The sequence below is a fragment of the Manacus candei genome, unplaced genomic scaffold (assembly GCF_025592945.1).
Source record: "Manacus candei isolate 608988 ecotype Guabito, Panama unplaced genomic scaffold, ASM2559294v1 h1tg000023l, whole genome shotgun sequence".
In the NCBI taxonomy this organism is placed as follows: domain Eukaryota; kingdom Metazoa; phylum Chordata; class Aves; order Passeriformes; family Pipridae; genus Manacus; species Manacus candei.
This window is the reverse complement of record NW_026138071.1, coordinates 1,249,797-1,272,938: the sequence shown is the minus strand read 5'-3', so window position 1 is coordinate 1,272,938 and position 23,142 is coordinate 1,249,797. Positions and strand designations below refer to the sequence as shown.

The following is a 23,142-nucleotide window of genomic DNA, read 5'->3' as shown; positions in this document are numbered from 1 at the left end:
TCAAGAGGTACCCTGGCCAACATGTTGAAACTGCTGTGACTCAAGGGACTCAACCCTTCCTTGGTCCAGGAGATGCTTTTTCAACCAGAGGACAGATGCTGCAAAGCAGGACAGAATAAAACCTGGGGGTTGGGGCAGCAAATTCCCCATGCCCCAGCAGCTCTCCCAGCCACACTTGCCTTCCCACGGGGGAGACCGGACAGGGCAGCACAACAGCCACTTCCCTCTTTGCAAATGCTATATTTGGAGCTACTGCACCGCATTTTCATGACCCACAATGAGGGTCGGATGCTCACGAGACCTCAGTTCCTGTTTAGGCACTGGAAGGGCAGAGATTTTCAAAGAGGCTAGCATATTGTATGCTATATTCATCAGCAAAATAGCCCTAAATATCAAATGAGGGCCATAGCTTGACTTCTGAAAAGGCCTTTAGAAACCCCAACCCCCTGGCTTACCCAGATGGGAACAACTGATACCGAAAATCTGGTATCTTGTCGGAGTGTGGCACCATGCAGTTGGAACTATCCTCATGCACTACAACCTAAATCCCACATCAAACCTGTCACTCAGACACTCTGAAGCCGGTCAGTACGATGTTTCCTACTGACAGCAGTGAGCTGAAGCTGGAACTGAGGTCTCACTGTGTGCAGGTAGGGTTTTTATATTTTCCACGGAAAACAAGGTCCATAAGTAGGGAGTAACCACATGTACAAGATGTTAAATCTCTTAGCCCTCTGCAACCATCGCATCCAAGTGCCTTACAGCCTTTCAGGTATTTATCTTCACAACACTGCTTGGTAAGAGATATGAACAAGACAAATAGAGTAACTTTCCCTGTGTCCCCACTGTCTATGATGGAGTAAGAATTGGGTAAAAATCTCCCAAGTTTCAGCTCAGCTCTCCAGCCACTACATATGCCCTTCTCTGACTCTCTAGGGTCAATGGAGATGGTCAGTATTTCCTAATAGAAATCCTTCCTCCAACATACAAGATGAAGGGAAGGAAGGAAAACACAAAGAGAAAGATTTTGCCTGGAGCCATAGAGTGGAGGAGAGGTAGGACTATGAGATGTCCATCCCAGAATCTGCAGAACATGAGTTACTTCTAGGCACATTTTCCTCACTCTCTGATCAGATTTGGAATCGACAAAACATCTCCTCCTATTTCAACAGCAACCCAGCAGACAGTGCCAGAAGCAATATATAACCACTACTGCAATTCTTATTGATATGTCATCAGAAAACTGCATTTCTTAAGAAGCCCTACAACAAACACTGAAACTAGGGAATGGACACCCTGATCCTACAGATGTTATTTTGATCACTGGCATGCAAAGACCTTGTTTAAAATGTAGCAAAACCAGATTTGTTGATCTGAGGAGTAGTTAAAAAATAATGTAACATTTAAGCTTAAAATTTCTACTAGGAACTCAGTTGAAAAATAAATTTGTAATCATTTTCGGATACAAATTTTTAAAATATTGATGATGTATTAATATAAGCTTGTGAGTTTAAAGCACTTCCCCTAAGTTCACTGAGAGTTCAGACAAAATCAAAACAGGCAGAGAAACACGTCATCTCTGCTCTGTGCCACTGAACTGGAGCCCAAAGCAGCCAGGCCCCTTTCTCCCTCTCCTCAATTGCTGTGACTCACAGCATGCACCAGAAAGAGATAATATTATTCCTAGAGAGAGACTGTGTCTTCAGTGTCTGCTGAAAAGCCCCCTAACTAAATAAAAGAAACTTGAGCTGCTAATATTTATTCATAATATTGAGCTTCTTGCATGCACAGGGCTATGCACACACACTCATTTCCACCAGAACAAAAAGTTTAAGCAAAATTCAGGGAAAATGCACCACACAGAGAGCAATACCTCTGCAGGAGTGGTCCATCTTGTTGTATTTGAAGTACCCACTTTTGCACCGGCAGAGTGCAACTCCGTCGAAGTCAGTGCATTCCGAAGTTTCCTTGTCACATTCAGGGTCTTTCTGTCCACACAAGCTGCCAACTGTTGGGAAGAGGTGGTCGACATCAGCATGGCCCTTTATGAACCCACCATTATGCATATTTGCTTTCCCCAGGCATCACATTCAGCTCATGTGCTGCTTTAATCTCTTTTTTTTTTTAACAGTGTTTGCGCCATTAGGAGAGAGGCAACATTACCCTATGTCACCATTTCTTGTGGATAATAAATGTTTCAGCTCTGAGGCAGAAGGGGAAATGAAAATGAAAAATTTGGTTTGGCTCAAGCTGAAACACATTCACCCCATGAGACAACTCAAAAAATCATGTTTTAAGTTTATATCAAGCAAAATATTTTACTCAGCCCAAACCAATTTTTTTCCGTTTCAATATTAAGCACTGGATTTTTTCATTTTTCAAACAAAGAATTTGTCCTTTCATTTACATTACTTTGAAGCAGTGTTTTACTTTAGAAAGTCAGATTTGTTACAACGAGCATTCAGCAAAACTGTGGATAAATGATGGAAATTTTGTCACCAAATTTACATTTTTTCCTGGGAGGTCAGACTAAATGGAATGAAGAAATATTCGTGAGAAATATGATTTTATGGAAAATATGTCACTCATTTGGCACTCACCTTATATAGACCACTCCCTGCTAGATCCAATTTTTTTCTATCTTTTTTTTTAAGTACTTACTTTTAAGTACTTAATTCTGCTTATTTCAAGTTAGAAATAGACTTTACCAGAAGCATTGTATCAGAGGTAATGTGTAGGTATAATCTGAGTGGGTCTAGCAAAAAATTTAATGCAATCCATGGTGCAGTGTGGCTTTAAAATATAGCACATTTCAATAAAAGCACACTAAACTTCTCATATTCATGTTTACTTTGCCAAAACGATACAAGGAGTTTCCCTCTACAGCCAGGTTAAACACTGTCACCCTTCATCCTCAAAACCAAACCTCGAAGCCTTGTTCCCCAAAGTCACAAAGCTCCACGTGCAGCAGTTTCCGTGCAGGAGACCATCTTTCAAGGGTGCTCACTCCATGCATCCTGAGGTACCTCTCAAAGCTAAATCTCCTCTATCAGTCCCACAGGAAGTGAGAACCAGAGCCACAACCAGCAACCGGGTCCACCTGAGAAGATCACGCACAACACTGGTGTCCTTCTCCACATCTTTCTGTGCTGCATCCACGTTCCCCTTTAGCAGGTAGAGGATTCAGTACAGAAATCAAAAGGTCTTAATTGTGAACCATCTTTACACCCCGCAACACTGAAATTGGGCAGGCAGGAGAGACGAGCTCCCTGTGCAGCCTCCAGCAGCTCTAATCGACTTCACTGGAGGGGTTTTGTTTCTTGGCTTTCACACCATTTCTCAGCTCCCAACCATGTGGGTGGAATTAAGACTTATGCTTTTTTGATCTGGCTGGGCCCGGTGTCACATCCCAGAGATGAAAGGCTGCCCTACAATGCCTCTAATCCGGTGCTGTGTGATGTTTTCACAGAGACGCAGATTTCTCACACATGTGGCAAAGATAAGGCTCGGTATCTGGGTCCCTTTTGTACTGTGAGGTTCTTAAGATGACTCCCATTTAAATAAGATAAAATGATTCATAGGGGCTTTTCCAAATGCCAAATCTTTCTCCCTCTGTTATAAAAGAAGCCAAATAAAACATCCTTTTCTCCTCCTGTCATAGTTCTCCAGATGCTGTTTACCTCTGTGGAGTGGTTTCAGGTTGGAGATGAATTGGCAGGCTTCGGTGGGGGATTTGCAAGCTCGAATGTAGCTTTTCACACTGCTGATAACATCGTAGAAAGTCACGTTGGATGCTAAAGAGAACGTGGATTGCACTGAAACATGCACAATATTTGCCTCCCTAACAGAAAACAAAACAAAACAGCCCTGAGTATCATGGGTAATTCTGATGTCATCATTAGCACCTTATACATAGGACTCTGATTAACATAAGCCATGTTTATCACAGACACAGCATTACATGCATTGTAACAGACCTTAAAAACAGGAAAAAACTACACACAGAGAAGAAAATTTGGAGCTGGAAGGGATGCTGGTAGCTCACTTTGGAACCAGCCATAAATCCCTCCTGGGAAGCTCCCAAGCCTGTCCCAGCGCTGCTCAGGCCAGGAGAACCAGGCAAGATGGTCAGGCATTCCTCATTCCCTGTACCACTGCCAGGATAGATTGTATCAAGCCCAGCACCAACCCAAAATGGAGAATGTGGATCTCAAGCTGAACATCCCAAATGCTCAAGTTTCTCATTCTTCCCCTGGTAGCCTTAGTCTTACCTGCTTGCCTTAACAGTGGAGTGGTGGTACCCCGGCAAGCCTGACAGCGATGCATTGAGCTGCAAGGAAGGGAAGGAGAGAGCAGCTGTTAGTGCCCCAGAAGATTATGGAGGGAGGCAGCCCAGTGGGACATAGCATGGAATGGTCCTCCTGCTGGGTCATTGACTCTATCCCCTGTGCTTGCCAGAGGTACCTGCTGAGACCATGGGGGCTCTGTACATCCCAGCAGTTCATTTGCTCTATAAGAAAGATGCACTGCCCTGTTGCCAGTAAGAGATGGACAAAGTCACTATCGTGCAGCCTTGGACAAGAACAAAGACTTGGGGATTTTGACATGAGCATCTGCCTGAGGCCCCACTCGGCAGTGACCACAAAGGCCAAGGATGAGCCAGATGTCAGCAGGGAGAGAGCACCGTGCAAGGCTGATCTCAAAGCAGCACCTCAGAGACTGAACATCTTCCAAGGAGCCTCCCTGACCCTGGATCTGTGCAGTTGTTTGTATTTACCCCCCAGCGCAAGCTGTGTGGGCAGCATCAAGGTGACTCCCCCCAACTCCTCCCCCATTTGGCAGCATCTCCACCTATTCCAAAGAGCTGGAATAAAGTGCAGCCAGTCCAGGAACTGCTAACAGGATGAACCTGTGCATGCAATGAACTGGCTAAAAAATGTACAGAGATGTACCTATCCGCAGCCCAGGGGTCTTTTTGGAGCAACTGATGGCTCAGCCTATGGGGCAGCCAACAGCTCATCCAGTGCTTGTGCTCAACTGACTGAGGGTCACACGGCTACAGTCAAATGGCTGAAAAACTCCACCCAGAGGAAGGTATGTTTGGGTGGGTGCTGCTGCTGGGCTTCATCCCACAGCGTTTGGCTGAGAGCAAGGTGGCTGCAGCACAACCTGCTCCAGGATCCATGAGATTTACTAATGAGTGGTGGGGCCCAGAGTTACTGTTTTAATGTTTGACCTCGGAGGAGCACTGATGCCCTTTTGAGATGTGGAAAAAACAATGAAGCCAGAAGACAGTAGGAGAGGATGGAGGCTACTGAAGCGTGTATCCAGGCACACCACTTCAAGAAAAGGGATCCAGGATTTTCCAGGCAGATATGCTGCCTTAAGCTCCATAGGAGCCAGGTTTCTCCACTGCTGTCTTGACAGCTGGGGCAGGGCAGAGGAGAGGAGCATGATGGGTTTAAAAGAGTACATTCACCAGTCCTACTTACACCAGACTAGGGTAGTTCAATGATTGAAAAGGCTAAACCCATGCTGCAGACTCATGGCTTCCCATGACAACCACAAGAGGAGCAAAGGGAACTTGTCCCACCAGCATTGCCAAAGTCCCAGCAAGGACACTCACCACGGCCAGGATCTCGCTCTCAACGTGGAAGAGCTCTGCATACTTCCCATGGGTGATATTAGGTTTCAAGGGGACCTGGCCAATAAATATTCTCACTGAAAAGGAAAACAAGACAAGTTAGTTGGAACACGTCTCTGTGCCGTATGTAGATGTGGTTTCATCTGCCTTACATGAGAGGCTGTTTGTATGGAAAATATCTTTACACAGCAAACAGAAAACTCGCGTCTGAGAATCACTGCCCCAGTAAAGCAGAGTCACAGCCTTGGGTTTTTTCCCAAGTGTTGTTGCAATGTTCCCAGAGTCCCAGTCAAATTCCAGAGCTTAATGCTGCTGAACAGCCAGCATTTCATTGCAGTGTTCATACATTTCATATAGGAACACAGACTAATTTAAAAGGATTCCTGAACACAGAGAGAAATTGATAAAATTAGTAACAAGACAATAAGTTACAGGTACCAAAGTTATTTATGATAATTTGGGGTAAACATGTCAAATCTCTTACCCCTCCCTGCGATGGAAGGAAAGCAAACCAGCAAGTCAAAATAAAGCACCGTAGAAAGGACATTTTTATTTTTCAAACTGTTGGAGAGAATGAGCAATGACATTTGAAAAGAGGTCCAAAAGATGCATTTTTCTGTGCTTAGATTCATATTTGATTCACGGCAGCAGAATGCAATAATCTGAGTTGTCCAGACTTGGAGAGATAATACCCCTAAATCTTGTATTAAGTGTCATGAGATACTCAGTGGAAATGAGAACTCAGAGCTCCAGCTTTATGTTCCACCAGAAAAACAAATATGGTTGCAGATAACATTATAATTCTTTCCCATTTTTTTTCCATCCAGAGCCTATCTTCACCACAAATTTTATATCAGACAGCTTTAATATAACAACTCTGGACAAAAAATAAAATGAGAATCACCTTCACAGTAGTTATATAATCTGCCTGTATCCCATTTCAAGGCATAATCAAAACAACTCTCTAAATTAGAAGCTGACACATTCCAACTCGAAGAAATGTTTCAAAACACTCTTCAGGGACACCTCACCCATGTTTCCCTAGTAAAATTTCCATGCCTATAATCCTTGTTGATTAAGGGTCAGAAGAAAATCTGTCAAAACAAATTCCCCTATACAATGGGACATTGTAAATCCTTGAGAGTCTGCTAATAGAAAGGAGGGGGTCAGAACCTGAGTTCCAACTAATAACTGTGCTTCTAAGAAAATGCTAAAGATATGAGACAAGACCTTGATCTTAGAAAGACTTTCACGGCTGCTTAATTTTCCGCACATGGCTGATCCCACTGAAGCCAGGTTACACAATAGCCCTGCTCACTTCTCCCAAGCCAAGTGCTGTCACCGAAGTTTGCACGGCTGGGAGCTACAATAAGCTGCTGAATGCTTTTTGGGGGGTTGTGAAACACATTGGGAACAGAAGGGACATGTCTGTCCTTACTAACAAGCCTGAGCCCACTGCTCCATTGCTGCATTTTCAAGAATCCCTCAGCTATCTCTGCGCCTGCTCCCCGGGCAGCTCAACACAACAGGCATCAGACACCATACTCGGGTAAAAAGTAAAAGGCTCTGACAAAAGTGGTGGCTGGAAGGAACATTAAGCTCCTGAACTAGTCTGAGCCCAAGTTAATTTATTTTAGAAGATTACAGATAATTATTTCCATCTTGTCCTCCCCGGTTTTTCATTTTTCTTTTCTTACCTAAATTGCACTTTCCTTTTTCCATTTCATATCCAAGAGGACACTGACAGATATAGGAGCCATGGGTGTTGTTGCAGGTGGCCAGCGCAGGACAAGGATTGGAAAGACATTTATCCACATCTACAAAAGCAGAAAAAAATCCCAGGTTACAGTTACTGAATCATAAAAATCATCAACTTTTGGGCTAAAAAAGATCAGCTCGGCTCTCCTTCTGTGACTCCCTGAGCATTATCAGATGCTTCATTGCATCATTTGCACTTACTATTTACCCTGTTTCTAATTATTCTGTTGGAGCTGAAAGAATAAATATAAGCCACTTGAATATTTATTCAAAAGCCTTTGAGGTCCAATGTGGATCCATGTTAATATGAACACTCAGCTTGTTTACAGCACTGCTCATCAGAAGATCTCAGAGTTCTTTTTGAAGACAAACAACCCACCGGTTATTGATGGAGAAACCAAAGAATGAACCTCGAGAGCCACAGCTAGACATGGGAGCACAGGCTGCTTCACCAAGTCCTGCCCTTTTCATCCAAGCCCTGTTTCTGTGATCCAAAGCTAGTGCTTGAACACTGATACAGGCTGTAGATTACCCAGTTACGGTGGAAGCAGCACTGGCTGCTATCACCTCTTTTTCCAGGGCTCCTCCATGCCACCCTGGGGATGGGCACAGCAGTGATACCTGTCTGTGCCACCACTCATAATGCCCTTTCTGCTGGGTGAGCAAGGGTTTGGGGAGCAGAGACCACTGTGATATATGGCGTATCAGGGGATTAATGACCGTAGTCTCAGATCATTCACAGATCAGCCAACTCAAATTGCAAATTCTGGAGAAGATATCCAATACTTCCCTTCAAAAAAAAAAAAAAAAGATGTCCTGGTCAAAAAGGTTCTTGCTGTGCATGTCACTCACTTGAGCACCAACACGTGTCACACACGTGTGTAAGGGCAGACCACAGGCAGGGCTGTGGACTTGTCAGCAACAAGGTGCTACAAGACAAACAAGACAGCTTACACAGCACTCATACCTATTTTGTGGCTGCTGCTGAGCACTGCAACAGAGGCAAGAAGGATTGAGTCTGTGGTTAAAGCATGAGGCACAAGAGCAAACCCACGTGTCCATTTCTGACGGCACTGCGGTACACCACGGTATCACACAGGCTCTGCAGACCAGCACTCCAAAGCCAACCTCTGCGGTGGGAAACACCATTCGATGTAATCTCATGCCTCAACTAGCCTGGCACAGCTACCTCAGCATCAGCAAGAGGCCATTTAGTGTCTCTAATCTAAGCAGCCAGAAATGAGTGGGTGTGTTTTAAAACAATGGCTTTCACTTGGCCATCCTTCAGTTTGTGCTTTGTACATTTTTTTTTGCAGGGACTAGGGCAGCTCTTCTCTCGTGGTAGTGAGTGCCCATGAACAAAGCACCATGTCCAAGGCAGTAGAAGGTTCTTTTGTATTCTGACAAATGGCAAATATCGGTATTCAAGGGAAAGAATAATTTGGCAAAAGCGTGAATCTGTTGCTAAAAAGGATACACTACTTTAATTTTTCAATTAAAAAAAATTCATTCCCCTACAGTGACTTTTTTTTTCATGAAGCCATAGCTATAATTAAAACTAATCAGTCTGATAAATAAGCTTTAAATACTTAATTATTGGATGGCATATATATTATTGCCAGTATTTTACTCAGATTAATGCCTTTAGTGCACACAATATGCTACAGCAGCATGAAGGCCAGGCTCTGAACTTGAAACACATAGCCAATTTCCATTCATATAAAACTTCAGTAAATGTATTTACTTGAGAAGATAAGGAGGTTGGCAGTGGTAATAAATGATGTTAATGACACACTGAGCAAGACTATGGTACATAGTCTACCAGGAGAAGCAATGGGCCCTTGAGTATGAGATTATTTAGTGAGATGGGGAGAAAACAACCATAAGTTGTAATAACAGAAGCAGTTCCAACACAAATACCAAGTGCTGGCCAACTGTATTTTCTCATTAATAAGATAGATATTAATTGATATCAATTGATATTGTTAACTTATCATCAAATATAAAATGCATCCTATGCTTACCTGGAAGGTCAGCCAGCTTTATTTTCTCAAAACTGTCAAATTTCAGCTTAACCTCTCTATCATAAAAGTTCACCAAAGTGCTCACCCTTATTCCAGCAGTTCAACTTGATTGCTAAACCCTTAGCTTAAAAATACCAACATGGAGACAGAGTTCTTGCCCTCAAACCCTGCTGACAACAGACATGTCATACATACGTACACAACCCTTTGATGATGCTTAAAATTGGGACCCAGGTGTTCCCGCCCTCCTCGTCCCTGCCCCACCACTGATGAGTGTGCCATTATACACATTACCTGTTGCTGGAGATGATGTCCTCAGCCCCGCCGTGCTACTGGATGGAGGAACAGTGGTTGGTTTGGTAGCAGCCAAAGTAGTTGCAATTCTCACAGTGGTCTTGATGGTTGGAGTGGCTTCAGAAGGACTTGTAACAGGGATGTTTTCCTCGGTGACTTTACCAGGCTTTGCAGTGGTCGGATTCACAGCTTCTGTGCTTTCACCAGTGGTATACATGTGCTTAGTGGCAGTGGGTGTTTGAGCTCTGTGGTCCTTCGTGGTGGTAGCTTCCCCTGGGGTTGGCCGGTGACTGGCCGGTGTTGTCAGCACAGGAGGTTTGACCGTGGTCAGTGCCACTGCGGGGACAATGTTGCTGTGGTTTGTTGCACTTGGTGAGGAACTAAGGGCTGTTGGACCAACCCGTGGAGCAAGACTGGCTGTGGTGAGCAGTGGTGCTGCCTTCTCAGAGCTGCCCTCCTGGGTGGTGGCAGCTCTAGGCAAGGCAGTCTCTGTTACTGTGACAGGAGTGGACACAGACACAGTGTGTCCACCAAGCAGCTCCATAGGTGCCGTAGGGAGAGGAGACACGGTGGAGTTGAAGGTGGTACTGTTTTGGGGCTGGTGTGTGACACTGTGCTTGTTGGTCTCTCTGGGTGAGCTCCCAGCCGTGGCAGCTGTGGAGGGCACCTGCCTGACCACCGTTGTAGCTACAGTGATGCTTGCTTGATCATTGTCATTGGACTGTGAGATGGGTGAGGGTGATGAAAACAGAGGCAATAAAGATGCTAATGAATAAGATGGGGAAAGTAATGAGGAAGTGGGCAAGGAGGATGACAAAGCCTGCAGAGGGGGTGAAGATGCCATCACAGAGGACAAGTGTGGCTCAGGTGATTCTGACGGTGTGAACAGATGACTTGGTGGTGGTGTTGGTGACAGCGAGTGATGCAGCGATGACAGTGAGGAAGACACTGGAAATGCTGATGAAGATAGAGATGATCTGTTAGTGACCAACAAATCAGAGTCAGTGTTGAAGACAGTTGTATTTTCTATGCTGTCTGTAGAAGTCGACAGTTTGGAAGAGTGTACCAGTAGTGGCTCTGTAGATGGTTCAACAAAACTGCTATCACTCGATGCATTGGTCCACCTGTCCTGAGACACAGAAGATTTTGATGCATCAGAAGGGCTGGAAATTTCAGAAAAAAAGGTGGAACTTTCTGAGGAGTCAGCAGAGGTGCTGTTATTGGAGATAGACAGGAGGGTCCTTTCTCCTCCTCTGGTATATGTGGTTGAAATGTATGTGCCATCCGTATGAGAAACAGAGGTCCTTTTCTCAGTGGCATCAATGCTACTGACTGGCTGATGGCTACCTGAAAAGTCTGGAGTAAAAGGACAAAATATATTAGAAAGACAGAGTAATATGAAAGTAATTTGATGTTGTATTAAAACCAGTTGTTAAATACAGATGATGTTCTTGTCTGTGAACTGGTCCATGCTCTTCTAAAAATTTGGAGCGCCATCCAAGCATGGGTATGGAATTAGGGGTCTTGTGCACTCTTTAATTGGTTCTAAAATGGGGAGCCCTGACAGACACAAGGCTCCAGTGAAACGTGTAGCTTTCCAAAACACTGTTCTTCACGTATTGCTTTTCTAAAGTGATTGAGCACTTAACATTCCATGATATTTGTTGCAAGCTAAGCAGGAAAACCCATCTGTTCTCTTTATCACTCGTAATTTAAAAAACTCATAACCTCTTCCTTTTATCCTCCATTCCCATCTACAGAATATCCATCTTCTTCAATTTGTTTTTAGACACAGTGAACTTATGCCTCTGCAAGATGAAATTATTACATTATGCTAATTTCCAGCTTATCATAAACTCATTGATTCAAAACTTTGCAGTTAGGAAATCGTAAATGAATAGTACATCCGCCTGCAAAAAATTCAGATTATTTAGCATAAAAGGTAAAGTCAATCCCATAATACAAATGTACAGCCATCTCTAAAAAAAAAATAAGGTATTGAAAATTTGGTTTAATTTCACAATTGACTTAGGTCATCATGAAACACTTCTGAAAGCATCATCCAAAAGAGACTGGTTAGGATGCAAAAAAAGTAATGCAACCATCAAAAAAGGAGGGTTCGTGATTTCACTTCTGGAACAGTTTCCCATCTATGTGTGTTCTGACTTTGAGTCCTTTGATGAAAATAACCCCCTGAGTGAACTCACAGGTGGCATTGCATGTAGTAATGAATAAGAATTTTATGTACAACATAGATAAAAACAGGAAAACATGAATTCCCCCAAAATGTACAGCAGGGAACATCAACTTACTTGTGAGATCATTTTGGAAAGAAGAGTAAGTGGGTATCTTGGAAGAACGTACAAAGACAGTCTCTGTTGCAAGGTCTGTGAAGTCCCTACTGTTGGTAGAGGTGTTGGCTGTCCCACCGTGTTCCACTGATGTTGGCTTAGCTGGTCCTGGAGAGCTGGCAGCTTTGGCATAGGAAGAAGATCTCTCCATGCCACCAGCCAAAGTGCCATCCATTGCCGAGTGCAGTATCCTCTCTTCACCACCAGCAGACGTGGATGAACTGTACACAGGATCAGTGACGGGGCTGGACACCCTTTCCTCAGCACTTGAGTTGCTTAGGGAGTGATGGCTGCTGCTAATGGCTGGAATAGGATCAAAAAGCAGGCATCCTGTGAGCTCTACAATAATTCTGTTTGGAAATGTAGATTAATAAAATTGCACAGATAAACACAGATTAAAAACATGTGAAGTAGATCTCACATATCTATCTATCTTAAATGTGGATTTGACACAAAAAGCCTATTCCAAAAAACAGGACTAAATCCAGAGGGACAACTAGTACCATTAGAGTCATAATAGTATATTTATGTTATTTATAATTATCACTCCAACCCAGACAAGCAGTTGATGTGTCCTACAGCGACAAGCTACGTCTCATTCTTGAGGCCTTTCCTGCTGAGCATCGACAGCTGCGGATATACAACACTAATGGGCAGAACCACCACCATTTATAAATCCTACCCATGACACCTGCAACAGCTGTGACAGGTGCTAGTGGTCATATCAACACCATGGAGGAGGGGAAGGGAGCAGCAGTCAAACACTATCCCAGAGTTCAGAAAAACTCACTGGAAGGTTCACCAGCAGCTGAGAAGTAGGTGAAGACCCTGGATGAGATGGTGACCTTGGGCTCTGGGTACCCTGCTTGGCCAGATGGCATGTGTCTCACCCCAGGCCAAGCTGTGGAGGATGGGAGGGGGTTGATGCGGGTCCCCCCAGCTGTGTCCAGGTGAGGTGTGAGGCTTTCTGCCTCTGTGCTCCACATGCTGTGGCTAGCTGCAGCTTGAGATGTCTCCTCCCTGTGGCTGGAGAGTGTGGTTGAGATGTACGTGGTCTCAGTAGGAACACCAGAAACTCTTCTGCCTCTCCCTGAAATTGCAAAGCACAGATATACATACATACATATACACACACATTGTGTATTAATAATACCTTTGAGGCCTCTACCAGTAGTCAAATCTGAATATTTCAACCCCCACAGCAGAGGTGACACTTGGTGACGAACATCACTTATTTGCTAAGGGGGATTCCCAGATTGTCTGTACTTTTCCCCTTTATACCAGAAAAATAAAACAGATTGGGGTGCATGGTTTTTCTGAAGGAGAATCATGGCAGGGAGGTAGAACATGGTCTTGAATGTCCGGCAGAAAATTCCCTTGGGCAGACCAGTGAGTTTCAAACCATTCTCTTGTGGGACCCTGGCAGCAGAGCTGAGGCTGAAACATACAATAACTGGGATATAAGGAAAGGCAAAAGGTCTACCAGTCCTCCACCACATCTCGTGCCAGGCTCCCCAGGTTTGAGACTGAGGCCAAGGCTCCATGGCAGCCTTCACAAGTGGCCCAGAAGAGCTGCCTGGCTGTCCAGCTCCTGACACAAGGAGCTCTGCCTCAAGTGCCATGAGGTGAGTAACTCACCAACTGTGCAGTGCTCAGATGCCTTTCACTATAAACCAGTCTTACTAAAACTGCAAATATAGTTTAAAGCTAGAAAAGGAAGGGTGGGAGCTTGGGAGGCAGGTGAGGAGGAGGGAAGTCCTCCACAGCAAACTGGGAAATCACAAGACCCACCTGAAGCACTTGGTGAAGGAGAAGGCACTGAGATGCTGGGAGAAAATGCAGGCAGCAGCTTTGTTGGAAGCTCACCGAGTCCAGCATCACCCTGTGAAACGTCACTCTGCTTCCCAGGCTCTTCTGCTGATGAGGACAGCAGAAGGACCACGTCCAAGGTGCTGGTGCGGGGTGGAGTGGGAGCAGAACTCCCTGCTGCACTGGATGCTCCATGGGTGTCCAACATGGGCACAGCACTCCTCTCCTGATCAGTGGTGATTATCCCTGCACTGGGTGTACTGGTGAGAGGCAGGTGTCCTCCCGTTGCTGAGGTCCCTTCTGCTGAGAAAGGGCAAAGCAAAATGGATTTATGTGCCCTAAGCTATGAACAGGCAGGTGTGCTCTCTTCCACCACTGCCCTCAGGCTGACGGTACAGATAGAACGTGTCAGAAGATCCAAACCTGGAGAAAACACTAATTGTGAAGACACAACCCCTTTCTGTGCAAGGAGGTGCTGCTCACAGGAAGACACCCTGAAGAGGGTACTAGAAACAAGTCATGGGAGCACTTTTGGGTCTGCTTCCCTTCAGTACTGCTCCTGGTGCCGCAGTCCCACCATGGGCACCACGTGCCCACACTGCCACCTCAGCACCCGCAATGAGCAAGGTGAGATTATGCAGCACCCAAATTCCTGATACTCAGAACAAAGCATGGCAGGCTTGTATGGGATCAGTATATACTGCCTTTGCACCCCAGGGTGGGAGTCAGGAATGACTGGTGCTGCTTCTGCTTGTATAAACAAAGCCAATAGGGCAGACTTGAAATTGTGCTGTCTCTGAAAACACAGCAGATCTCGAGGCCAGACTGCTCTGGCCGTAAGGCTGGGTTTTTCTGGTGACTAAATATAAGAAACTTCCATTTTTCCCTGGAAGTTGAAATTTTCATCCATAACGTCCAACACCACTGTCCAGCACATTCTAGCATATCCTCACTTCTCCACAGAAGTCCAATGTCTACAGGCAGAAGCCCCACAGACGTGACCAGAGCTCACCTGGGGAAGCGCTTTCCGAAGCAGATGGTGAGCCTGTGAGCAATGGATTCGTGGACGTCACGGTGGCACCTCTGTCTCCACCACCCGGGGTTCCCAAAGAAGACTGGGAATGGCCTGGAGAGCTGATGGTTTCGGTACCAGTGGTGGACATCTCTGTCGTTTGGGCCAGCCTGGTGCTGGCTGGCAGAGACCTTAACGTCCTCCCTCCACTCTTGGTGCCTGTTACGGAAACGGAGGTGCCAGTGGTGGGGAAATCGGTTCTCTCTGTTGACAGGATGCTGAATGACACATGGCTGCTTCCAGGAACTAAAATGTGATAAAGAAACAATTTACATTTTTACACATATGAAACTATAAATAAAAATGAACTTTCTTTCAGTAACACCCAGAGGCAGCAAGTACAAACACAAGTAGAAAATATGAGATGTCAATCCGGAGAAAACAGGAAATTTCCAAATACATAAATCCTTCCTAGAAAAATTTGTCTTCTAAAAAACATAGTTTTATGCTGAGAAAAGTGCTATTATATAAAAACTGTTGACATACTAATGCTGTACACTTGATTTTACCATTATGTGCCTGAGCGCACTCCACGCTGCTAGAACAAATATCGTGACAACCCAGAAAAGCCTGGCAATCAGTTCAGACAAGGCACTATGCTGAGAAGTCTGAAGAAATAGTATCAGGGCGATCAGACCCTTCAGCACCACAGTATGAAGGACCAAAAGCAGCATGAAGGACCTCAGAGACCACATTCAAAGCAGCCCTAAATTTGTTGAGCTGGTTCAATTTCTGGGAAGCAGCACGGTCCAAGAGGCAAGACAGAAGGTAGGAACTGAAATCTGATCCCAAAGACTGCAGGGACATGATCTAATCCTCACTTGCTTAGTTCTCTTGCCTATAACACGGAGATAGCAACTGGAGATATTAAAAAAGGACTGCTATTTGAACGTTAATTATTTTTCTTGGCGTGATGGAACTTTCCACACATGTGTCCCTTCCGTAAAAAAATTTAAACCACATATTTTTAGTCAAGCAAGAGCTGAAATATTTCAGACGCAAAATCACACTGCATCCTTCCAAACAGTATATTATGCACAGCAGAAAAGAGTCGGGCAAGTGCAAGCTGCAGTAACAATCCTCCTTTGGCTTATAAGAAAAATGATATTTCCTTTCTAATGTGAGCTCACCTGGGGAAGGGTCTTCCGAAGGAGAGTGAGAGTGTGTTAGGGAAGAGTCTACCACCCGCTCGGTGAAATCCGTCATTTGCATGGACCCGTGAACTCTGTAGGTCTCTCTCACAGGAGATGTGGACAAGGATCGGATTGTGCCCAAGGCCCTGTATGTGCCACTGCTGGACGTGGAGACTTCTGCTGCCCACCGGCTGCTGCCCGTGGCAGACCTCGGGGTCCTCCCACCCCTGCTGCTGCCCGTGGCTGAAATGGAATCGCTGGTGGGTGAGGAAAGGAGGAGGTTTTTCTCTGCCATTGAGCTGTTAACTGGTCGTTGGCTGCTTCTGACACCTAAGATACAATAAACCAGGGTTTGATTTATGCATACAGAGCTATATACATTTGAGTGACTGTTTGCATTTCTAAACTGTTCATTGAGTTGCTCTGAGAAGAGGTGAATCTCTCAAGTTCAAGCACATGTGCCTTACTAAAAGCCATGAAAATCAAAACCCCATGTCCTACAGACCAGCCTGCACGGCAGACATAGCATGAGACGACAGCTGCAAATCCCCAGCAAGTGTCTCTGGCATGGTAAAAGTGTGTGCATGTATTTCTAACTGATGCTCTTCCCAGCACAGGAGTTTCATTAGCAATGAGAACGCTGATGTTTTTCACTTTCTCACCCAAAAGCTGAGATCCACTCTCCCCCTTCCCACCCACCCCGCTGCCAGCCCTGTGCAGACAGTAATAAAAACATCCATGTATCCAATAGTGACTAATGGCTGTGTCCAAAGAAAAACAGAGCAGGGATGTGAAGTCTCATCCAGCCCCAAGGCAGACAGCTTTCAGACTGACAGATTTACCTCTGGACGTGCTTTCAGAGCTTGTGAGCAAAGGATCCCCGGGAGGGGCTGGGAGATCAGTAGCTTCCCGTGAGCTGTTGGGACGATGTGTCCCAGTCCCTAAGGAGGAGGAGGTCACCCCCAAAGAGCTTGTGGGGCCGGTGCTGGTGGCAGAGCCTCTTGTCAGCCCAGCTATGTGGCCATTTGCAGTCCCCACTGCCACGCTGGGCACGTCAGCACCACGTGTGCCTGAGTGCAGCGTCGCCTCTTCTGCAGCTGGGACACTCTTGGGTTTGTAACTGCTGCTAAAGGCTGAAAAAGGAGAAAAGAAACACAAAACTGCATACACACAAATGAAAACTCCTGGGTAGTTTTCATCCCTATCTACTTCATCTACTACCCCTCACCTCCTTTCATCTACTATCAGTAGATGTAGACAACATATGTGTTCAATACGGAAATATTTAATACTGGGAAATCATTAAGATGGGGAAAAAATGGTCTCTAAATAGGAACTGCTGAAGTTGTTGCTAGCAAAATTTCACTGAAAGTTTTCAAGGAAAATCTATCCTCCCCTTCCAACAGGAATAATATTTATCCATACTTTCATTTCTGTGAAATGTTTTTAAATGTACAGAATGTGCCAAACACAATATTATTCCTCCTTTCTTTAAAATAAAAAGGATGTATTTTGTTAATAATAAATCTTTAAATAACGTTCTGAGATATACAGCTATATCAGAACTCACTTGTGGAAGTGTTTTGTGAAGCAGGTGGCAAGCCTGTGAGCAAGGGGTCTGTGAAACCTCTGCCATCACCGTCCTGGGCACCCATAGACATCCCAGGGGTCTGGGCTGAAGAGCTGATGATTTCAGTGCCAGAGGTGGAAATCTCTGCCACACTGACCAGCCCAGTGCTGGCTGGCAGAGACCTTAACGTCCTCCCTCCACCCTTGGTGGCTGTTGTGGAAATGGAGGTACTGGTGGCAGGGAAATCCGAAGCTCTCCTCTCCGTGGCTGAGTTGCTGGATGGCTGGTAGCTGCTTCCAACGGCTACAGTACAATAAAAAAACTGGATTTATACATATGAAATTATAAACAGATGGATCCATTTTCTTCCCAGATGCTTACAGCACACATACAGATATTAAGCATGGGAAGTTTTCAATCTGGACAAAGTGCTCTTTTGGAAAGGCATTAATCCCCTCACCGCAGGAAGGCCTTGCACAAAACTCAGGGCTTGCTGCCAGGCTTCACGAGAGCAGGGTGTCTCAGACAGCAGAAAACCTCATGGGAAAAGGACTGCAGAGACTTGCCTTTAAATCCCACCTCTGCTCTAAGACTGGTGGAAGTCAGCCCAGGCTCTCTTAGTGGTTTTTTTGTGGCTTGAAAACTGCATCAAACAGCAAAGGGAGGAAACTTGAGTGCAGCCACATCGCCATATGAGCCTGCAGTTCACTACACATCCCAGGGCTTAATGGGACACAGGGAAAAATATTTAAGGAAGCACAAAAGAGGGTAAAAGAACAAACTGTAGACTAACTGAGCTCACCTGTGGCAGTGCTTTCCAAAGCTGGGAGAGAAGGGACAAGTTGGTGCTCCGTGGAAGGCCCAGGGAAATGTCCCTGTGCCAGGGCCACTGAGGAGGGCACAGAGGCCAGGGGCTGAGCTGTGAAGCCAGGTGCTGTCCTTTGGATACCAGATCTCTTCTTTTCTGCAGCCCTGGTGCTGCTCCCAACAGCTGTGGCAGAGGGAAGGGACATGTCACTGTGAGAACCCCAGAGATGTGCTTGCCCCGGGCACAGGATAAGGACTCAGCAACACAGGTCTTCAGTAAGTTCACGTGGAGCGGGGCAAAGTCTGTTTTTGAGAGCTCCAGAAGTCAGCTGCTGCAGAGCAAGCGAGGGGAAGCCAATTTGTTAAGCACAGGCATCTCACCCTGTCTAGCTGAGGGCAAACCCACTCGGTGTGGCCATAAGTGTGGGTTCCCAACCTCCTGTCCCACTCCAGCACCACTCGGGTGGGAGATACAGCTCAGGTGGGGCTGGGAGCTGCCCTGGCTCTGCAGTTGGCACTGGACCAGTGGAGATATTTCACAGCTGCAGACACCCACCCTGCAGAAAACACTGTGATAAGGTCCAAAGAACCTTTTTTTAAGTGGAAAATGCTGGGGGTTTGGATCAAATTATTTTTTCCACTGCTTTTTCCTGCTTTCAGCAGGGAATTTCAGCTAACCATCCAAATAATAAAAAACAGAGCACATGCAAAACAGAGCATCTTCTCTGTTTCAAGAAAGCAAAAGCTATAAAAAGGCTTTTTAAATCTATAAAACAAAGCTGTGGGCCAGCAGAGCTCACCTCTGAAAGCGCTGTCAGTGGCAGGCGATGCTGTGAGCAAAGGGCTTGTGGAGTTCCCTGTGACACCCCTGAGGTGTAGCAAGACCTGGTCTGCACCAGTCTGGGTACTTGAAGCTCGGGGGGAGGATTGGGGCTGTCTCAGGGAGCCACGGAGGGCAGTGCCGAGGCTGGTTCCCCCACTGCTCCTGGAGGGGCTGGGTGAAGTGGCTGCAGTGTCCACGGGGGAGCTGCTGGACAGTTCTGTGCCCACCCAGCTGCTCACCAGTCGAGAGGGGCTGTCAGTGCCTGCAAGAGAACAGGGGAAAGCAAATGAGAGCCCAGAGATGGGCTTAGCTGCCCACCCAGCATCCCCTGCTGTTACCCTCCACCTGCCTCACAGACCACAGGCCCTTGCCTGCACTATGCTCACAGCAACTTTGTGTTTCGGAGCTGCACCAAGTAATTTATATTTTTCCATGCCAGGAGAAGCCATATGGGTACTTCTCTCTGCCCTCATGCATTAAGCAAGTCAGAAAACTGCCCTGAGCAAATAGTGGAGAGCTGGATCCACAAAGCTCTGTGATGCTTAACCAATGCCTAGTTGCTCAACAGCACCTTTTTCCCAGGTGTTGGAACACTTGCTCAGTGTTCCCAGGCTGAACTGGGATGGCTCACCTGGGTGATGAGATTCTGAAGATGAAGGGAGCAGCACTGTCCTCATTGTGTTGTTAAACCCCAACATGTTCCAGACCCCACGGTGCCCACCCTTTGTCCCCTCAGCCGAATCAGTGCTGACGGTTTCCAAGCCTGGTGGTGTCCTTTCAGCAGCTGCAGGGCTGTTGGGAAAATCCAGAGCCCTCTTGCCTCTCTCCTGGCTGCCTACAGCATGGTGATGGCTTCCAGCATCTGTAAAGCAACACAGAGAGGGTCATGTTCCCCTTGGAAAGTTATTTCGTCTTGGCTGGGTGGCAGCAGCATCACCTGCAGTGGTACCCAGCCCTACCCTGCAATAGGTAGGGTCACAGCTGCATCCCTCTGCTTAACAGAGCACAGTTTAATTGCAAGAGGAATTGGCAGGAACAGAGGGTTTCTGCCACCAAAAATTAATGGCATTTCAAACTTTGTCTTCATTTGTGAATGGCAAAAGAAACACTTTTTTATTTTTTTTAAAGACATTAAAAATGCAGAAAGCAGTAAGGAGCTGATGCCAGGATAGCCAGCAGCTGGCAGCCTGGGCATGCCAGCTCCACATTTTAGTCTCTAAGTAGAAAAAAAAAAAAAAAGAAGGAATTAAAAAAATTAAAGGAAACCTCTATGCTCACATCTCAGACATGTATTTCAGACGGAGACATTAAGAAAAAAAAAACTGAGGTGAGGACAGGATGATCAGCACAGACTTATTCTGCTACTGTGGGAAACAGGCTTTGATTTAAGTGCGTGCTCAGAAGAGTACATTGGTTTACTTATGGCTGAAGATTATGAACAAGCCCAAAGGGAAGTGTTCACTTGCAGGATTTCCATGTGAAGACCTCAGCTACAAATCATGACAGAGCTGGTCAGGCATCCTTAACTTGGGCTCTTATAACCTGGGTTGGGTTTGTGATGGGGTTGAGCTCCTCCTGGGAAGGAGGTGTGGGAATGCCCAGGGGTCTCTGCTCTGAGCTCTGTGGATGGGCAGGACTCTGTGGGTACTGCTGGGTAGTGAAAAACAGTGGCAGCTCTTGAGAATCATCTTTGTTGTAATGTTAAACAAAACAAAAAAAAATCAGCTTTCCTGAGATTGGATTTCTTCCAAAAGTCTGCATTTGTAGCCGTGGGGCAGGAACACCTCCTAACCCACTGGCTATGCTCAGTCCATGGGCTGGGCACAGCAAACCGGGACCCTCCCATCAATAAAACTCACCAGGAGGATGGCTGTGGGTGGGCAGGTGGGTTGCTGTCCCAGCAGATGGGTTGTCTGGGGGTCCTGCTCCCGGTGGGGTGACATCCCCATTGCCAGCCAGAGGACCAATGTGCCCCATGACCTTGCTCCCCGCTGGCACCGCTCCGTGTTTGGCAGGAAGTGATGCCCATTCCCTGCTCCCAGCCAGCATCATCACCAGCTCCACACTGTCCACCGGAGCACCAGGAGTCCTTATCCCTGTGTTTGAACTTCTTCCCTCCTGATAGCTGTTTTCAATGACTAAAAGGAAAAACAAGAAAAGAATTTAGATCCCATCAGCACTGGATGTGCAGGCTCGGCTCACTGCAGTAACACCAAGGCCAAGCTCTGAGCTCAATTACTTACACGACAGAAAAAATTTGCATCATCAAAGCAGAGACCTGACATTTATTTTTGGATTGACACCTGTGGAAATTAGATTGGTCTGTGGGATCAAATGCCGAAACCCACCTTTGTGCACAAGATTAATTCAATTCAGCACCCTCATACCTTTTTGTGTGTGCGTGTGTTAGGAGAAATAAATCTTTAAAGGAGGCAAAAGAAAAGTCTGAAACAAATAACTGATGGAGATAGGCACAGTGTAGAGTCCATGGGAAGAGTATGTAGGTCTCCTGAGCTGATGGGCAGCTGGAGCCCAGCACAGCCCATGTGCCCCATCCTGAGTGTAAGATGGGAGAGGAGAGGGCTCCACAGCTCTTTCCACAATGAGCACTTGGTCGATGTTTGTTTCACACCTGACCTCAAATTCCATCACCTGCAGAGAGCTGGTGGGAAGCTGGCTGAGAAATGTAGGGGAGTCAGGAGGGTTGGCATAACCCATCCAGACACCACAAGGGACCAGGGACAGAAGAGATCAGTGTATGGTGGGGATTATACTGCCCATCCAGGCACTGAAGCACCCCAAGGTGATGGACATTTTGGCATATCTGACAGTAATGTCTATCAGAATATGAGAAACAAGACGAAGTTTGTGCATCTACATGTCCATTTTCTGTGAGTAAACATGGCCATAGCCCCTGCTCACCCTGCATAAACCTTGTTTCAGTCTGCTCTCTTGCTCCTGATACAAGGCTGCTCCAAATCCCCACCTCTCCCATCATTCATAGTAATTTTCCTTTTTCAATAGAAAATGAAGGAAACACATTTATGGAATAAATGTTGGTTCCCAAGCCACCACTGCCCTTTAGCTTTGCTAGCTCTTCCTCTGCCTCCAGTTGCTCCCCACCATGGTGATGTCTAACGGCAGCAACCTCCTCCCCTCTCTGCACAAGTTTCTTCTGCATTTCTACTATCAGCTCTAACTCATGGACCCAAAAATTACTTCTCACAGGGGCATCAACAGGCATTACATGCTTTAAGGGATCTTCCAAAGTACATCCCTGGAATACAAACATATTCCCCAAATAAGTCCTAAGAAAGGACTGAAGACGTTACTCGATAGCCAACTCCTCATCTCAGTCATTGACACTGACTGTCAGCAGCAGCAGGACTTGGTGTAGTAGCTGTAGCTTCAGCCTGGGGTCTGTCATCCAGCCTGGAGCTGAGCAACTAGTAACAGCTGCTCTGAGTGGTTCCTGTGAGATTTGCTGGAGGAATTGGGGTTTCCAGCCTGTGGTACCACCTAGGGCTGTGTGAGGATTTCCCTGCACATCAATCACACAAAAACCAGCAGCCACCATCTACTTTACAGCCCCGAGACTTGGCTGGCACTGCAGCCTCAGATGATCTCCAAAGCCCACAATAAGTCAAAGCAAGTCCAAATCTGAAACAACAAGATCCCAATTTTGTCCATCTTCCTTATAACCAAAACACAGCCCCTGGGCTAAAGTAGCCCAACACACACTTTTCTTACTGAGTAGGCAGAATGGGAGCCTGGCTAAGAAAGCTGCAGTTTTGGGAGGAGAACTCTCCCCACTTTGCAGTTCAGAGATAGACCAGGTTATGGGACTTGTCCTGCAT

General features: G+C 46.1%; 1 protein-coding gene across 3 annotated transcripts in view; it reads right to left on the bottom strand.

Annotated features, from left to right (window-relative positions):
• Positions 1–23,142, bottom strand: part of HEG1 (heart development protein with EGF like domains 1) — a 55,364-nt gene that overhangs the window by 14,706 nt on the left and 17,516 nt on the right. For 2 of the 3 annotated variants that reach the window (XM_051786664.1, XM_051786662.1), the window contains exons 2-18: positions 21,145–21,423; positions 19,917–20,147; positions 19,263–19,547; positions 18,458–18,646; positions 17,656–17,958; positions 16,928–17,218; positions 16,083–16,415; positions 14,893–15,198; positions 13,863–14,183; positions 12,862–13,161; positions 12,033–12,374; positions 9,721–11,076; positions 7,342–7,461; positions 5,627–5,721; positions 4,272–4,330; positions 3,681–3,841; positions 1,874–2,008 (exon numbers count right to left, since the gene is read on the bottom strand). In XM_051786664.1, the coding sequence (XP_051642624.1) occupies positions 1,874–2,008; positions 3,681–3,841; positions 4,272–4,330; positions 5,627–5,721; positions 7,342–7,461; positions 9,721–11,076; positions 12,033–12,374; positions 12,862–13,161; positions 13,863–14,183; positions 14,893–15,198; positions 16,083–16,415; positions 16,928–17,218; positions 17,656–17,958; positions 18,458–18,646; positions 19,263–19,547; positions 19,917–20,147; positions 21,145–21,423 (5,106 nt within the window). The remainder of the gene's footprint in view (positions 1–1,873; positions 2,009–3,680; positions 3,842–4,271; positions 4,331–5,626; positions 5,722–7,341; positions 7,462–9,720; positions 11,077–12,032; positions 12,375–12,861; positions 13,162–13,862; positions 14,184–14,892; positions 15,199–16,082; positions 16,416–16,927; positions 17,219–17,655; positions 17,959–18,457; positions 18,647–19,262; positions 19,548–19,916; positions 20,148–21,144; positions 21,424–23,142) is intronic. The other variant, XM_051786663.1, reaches the window with a different exon arrangement.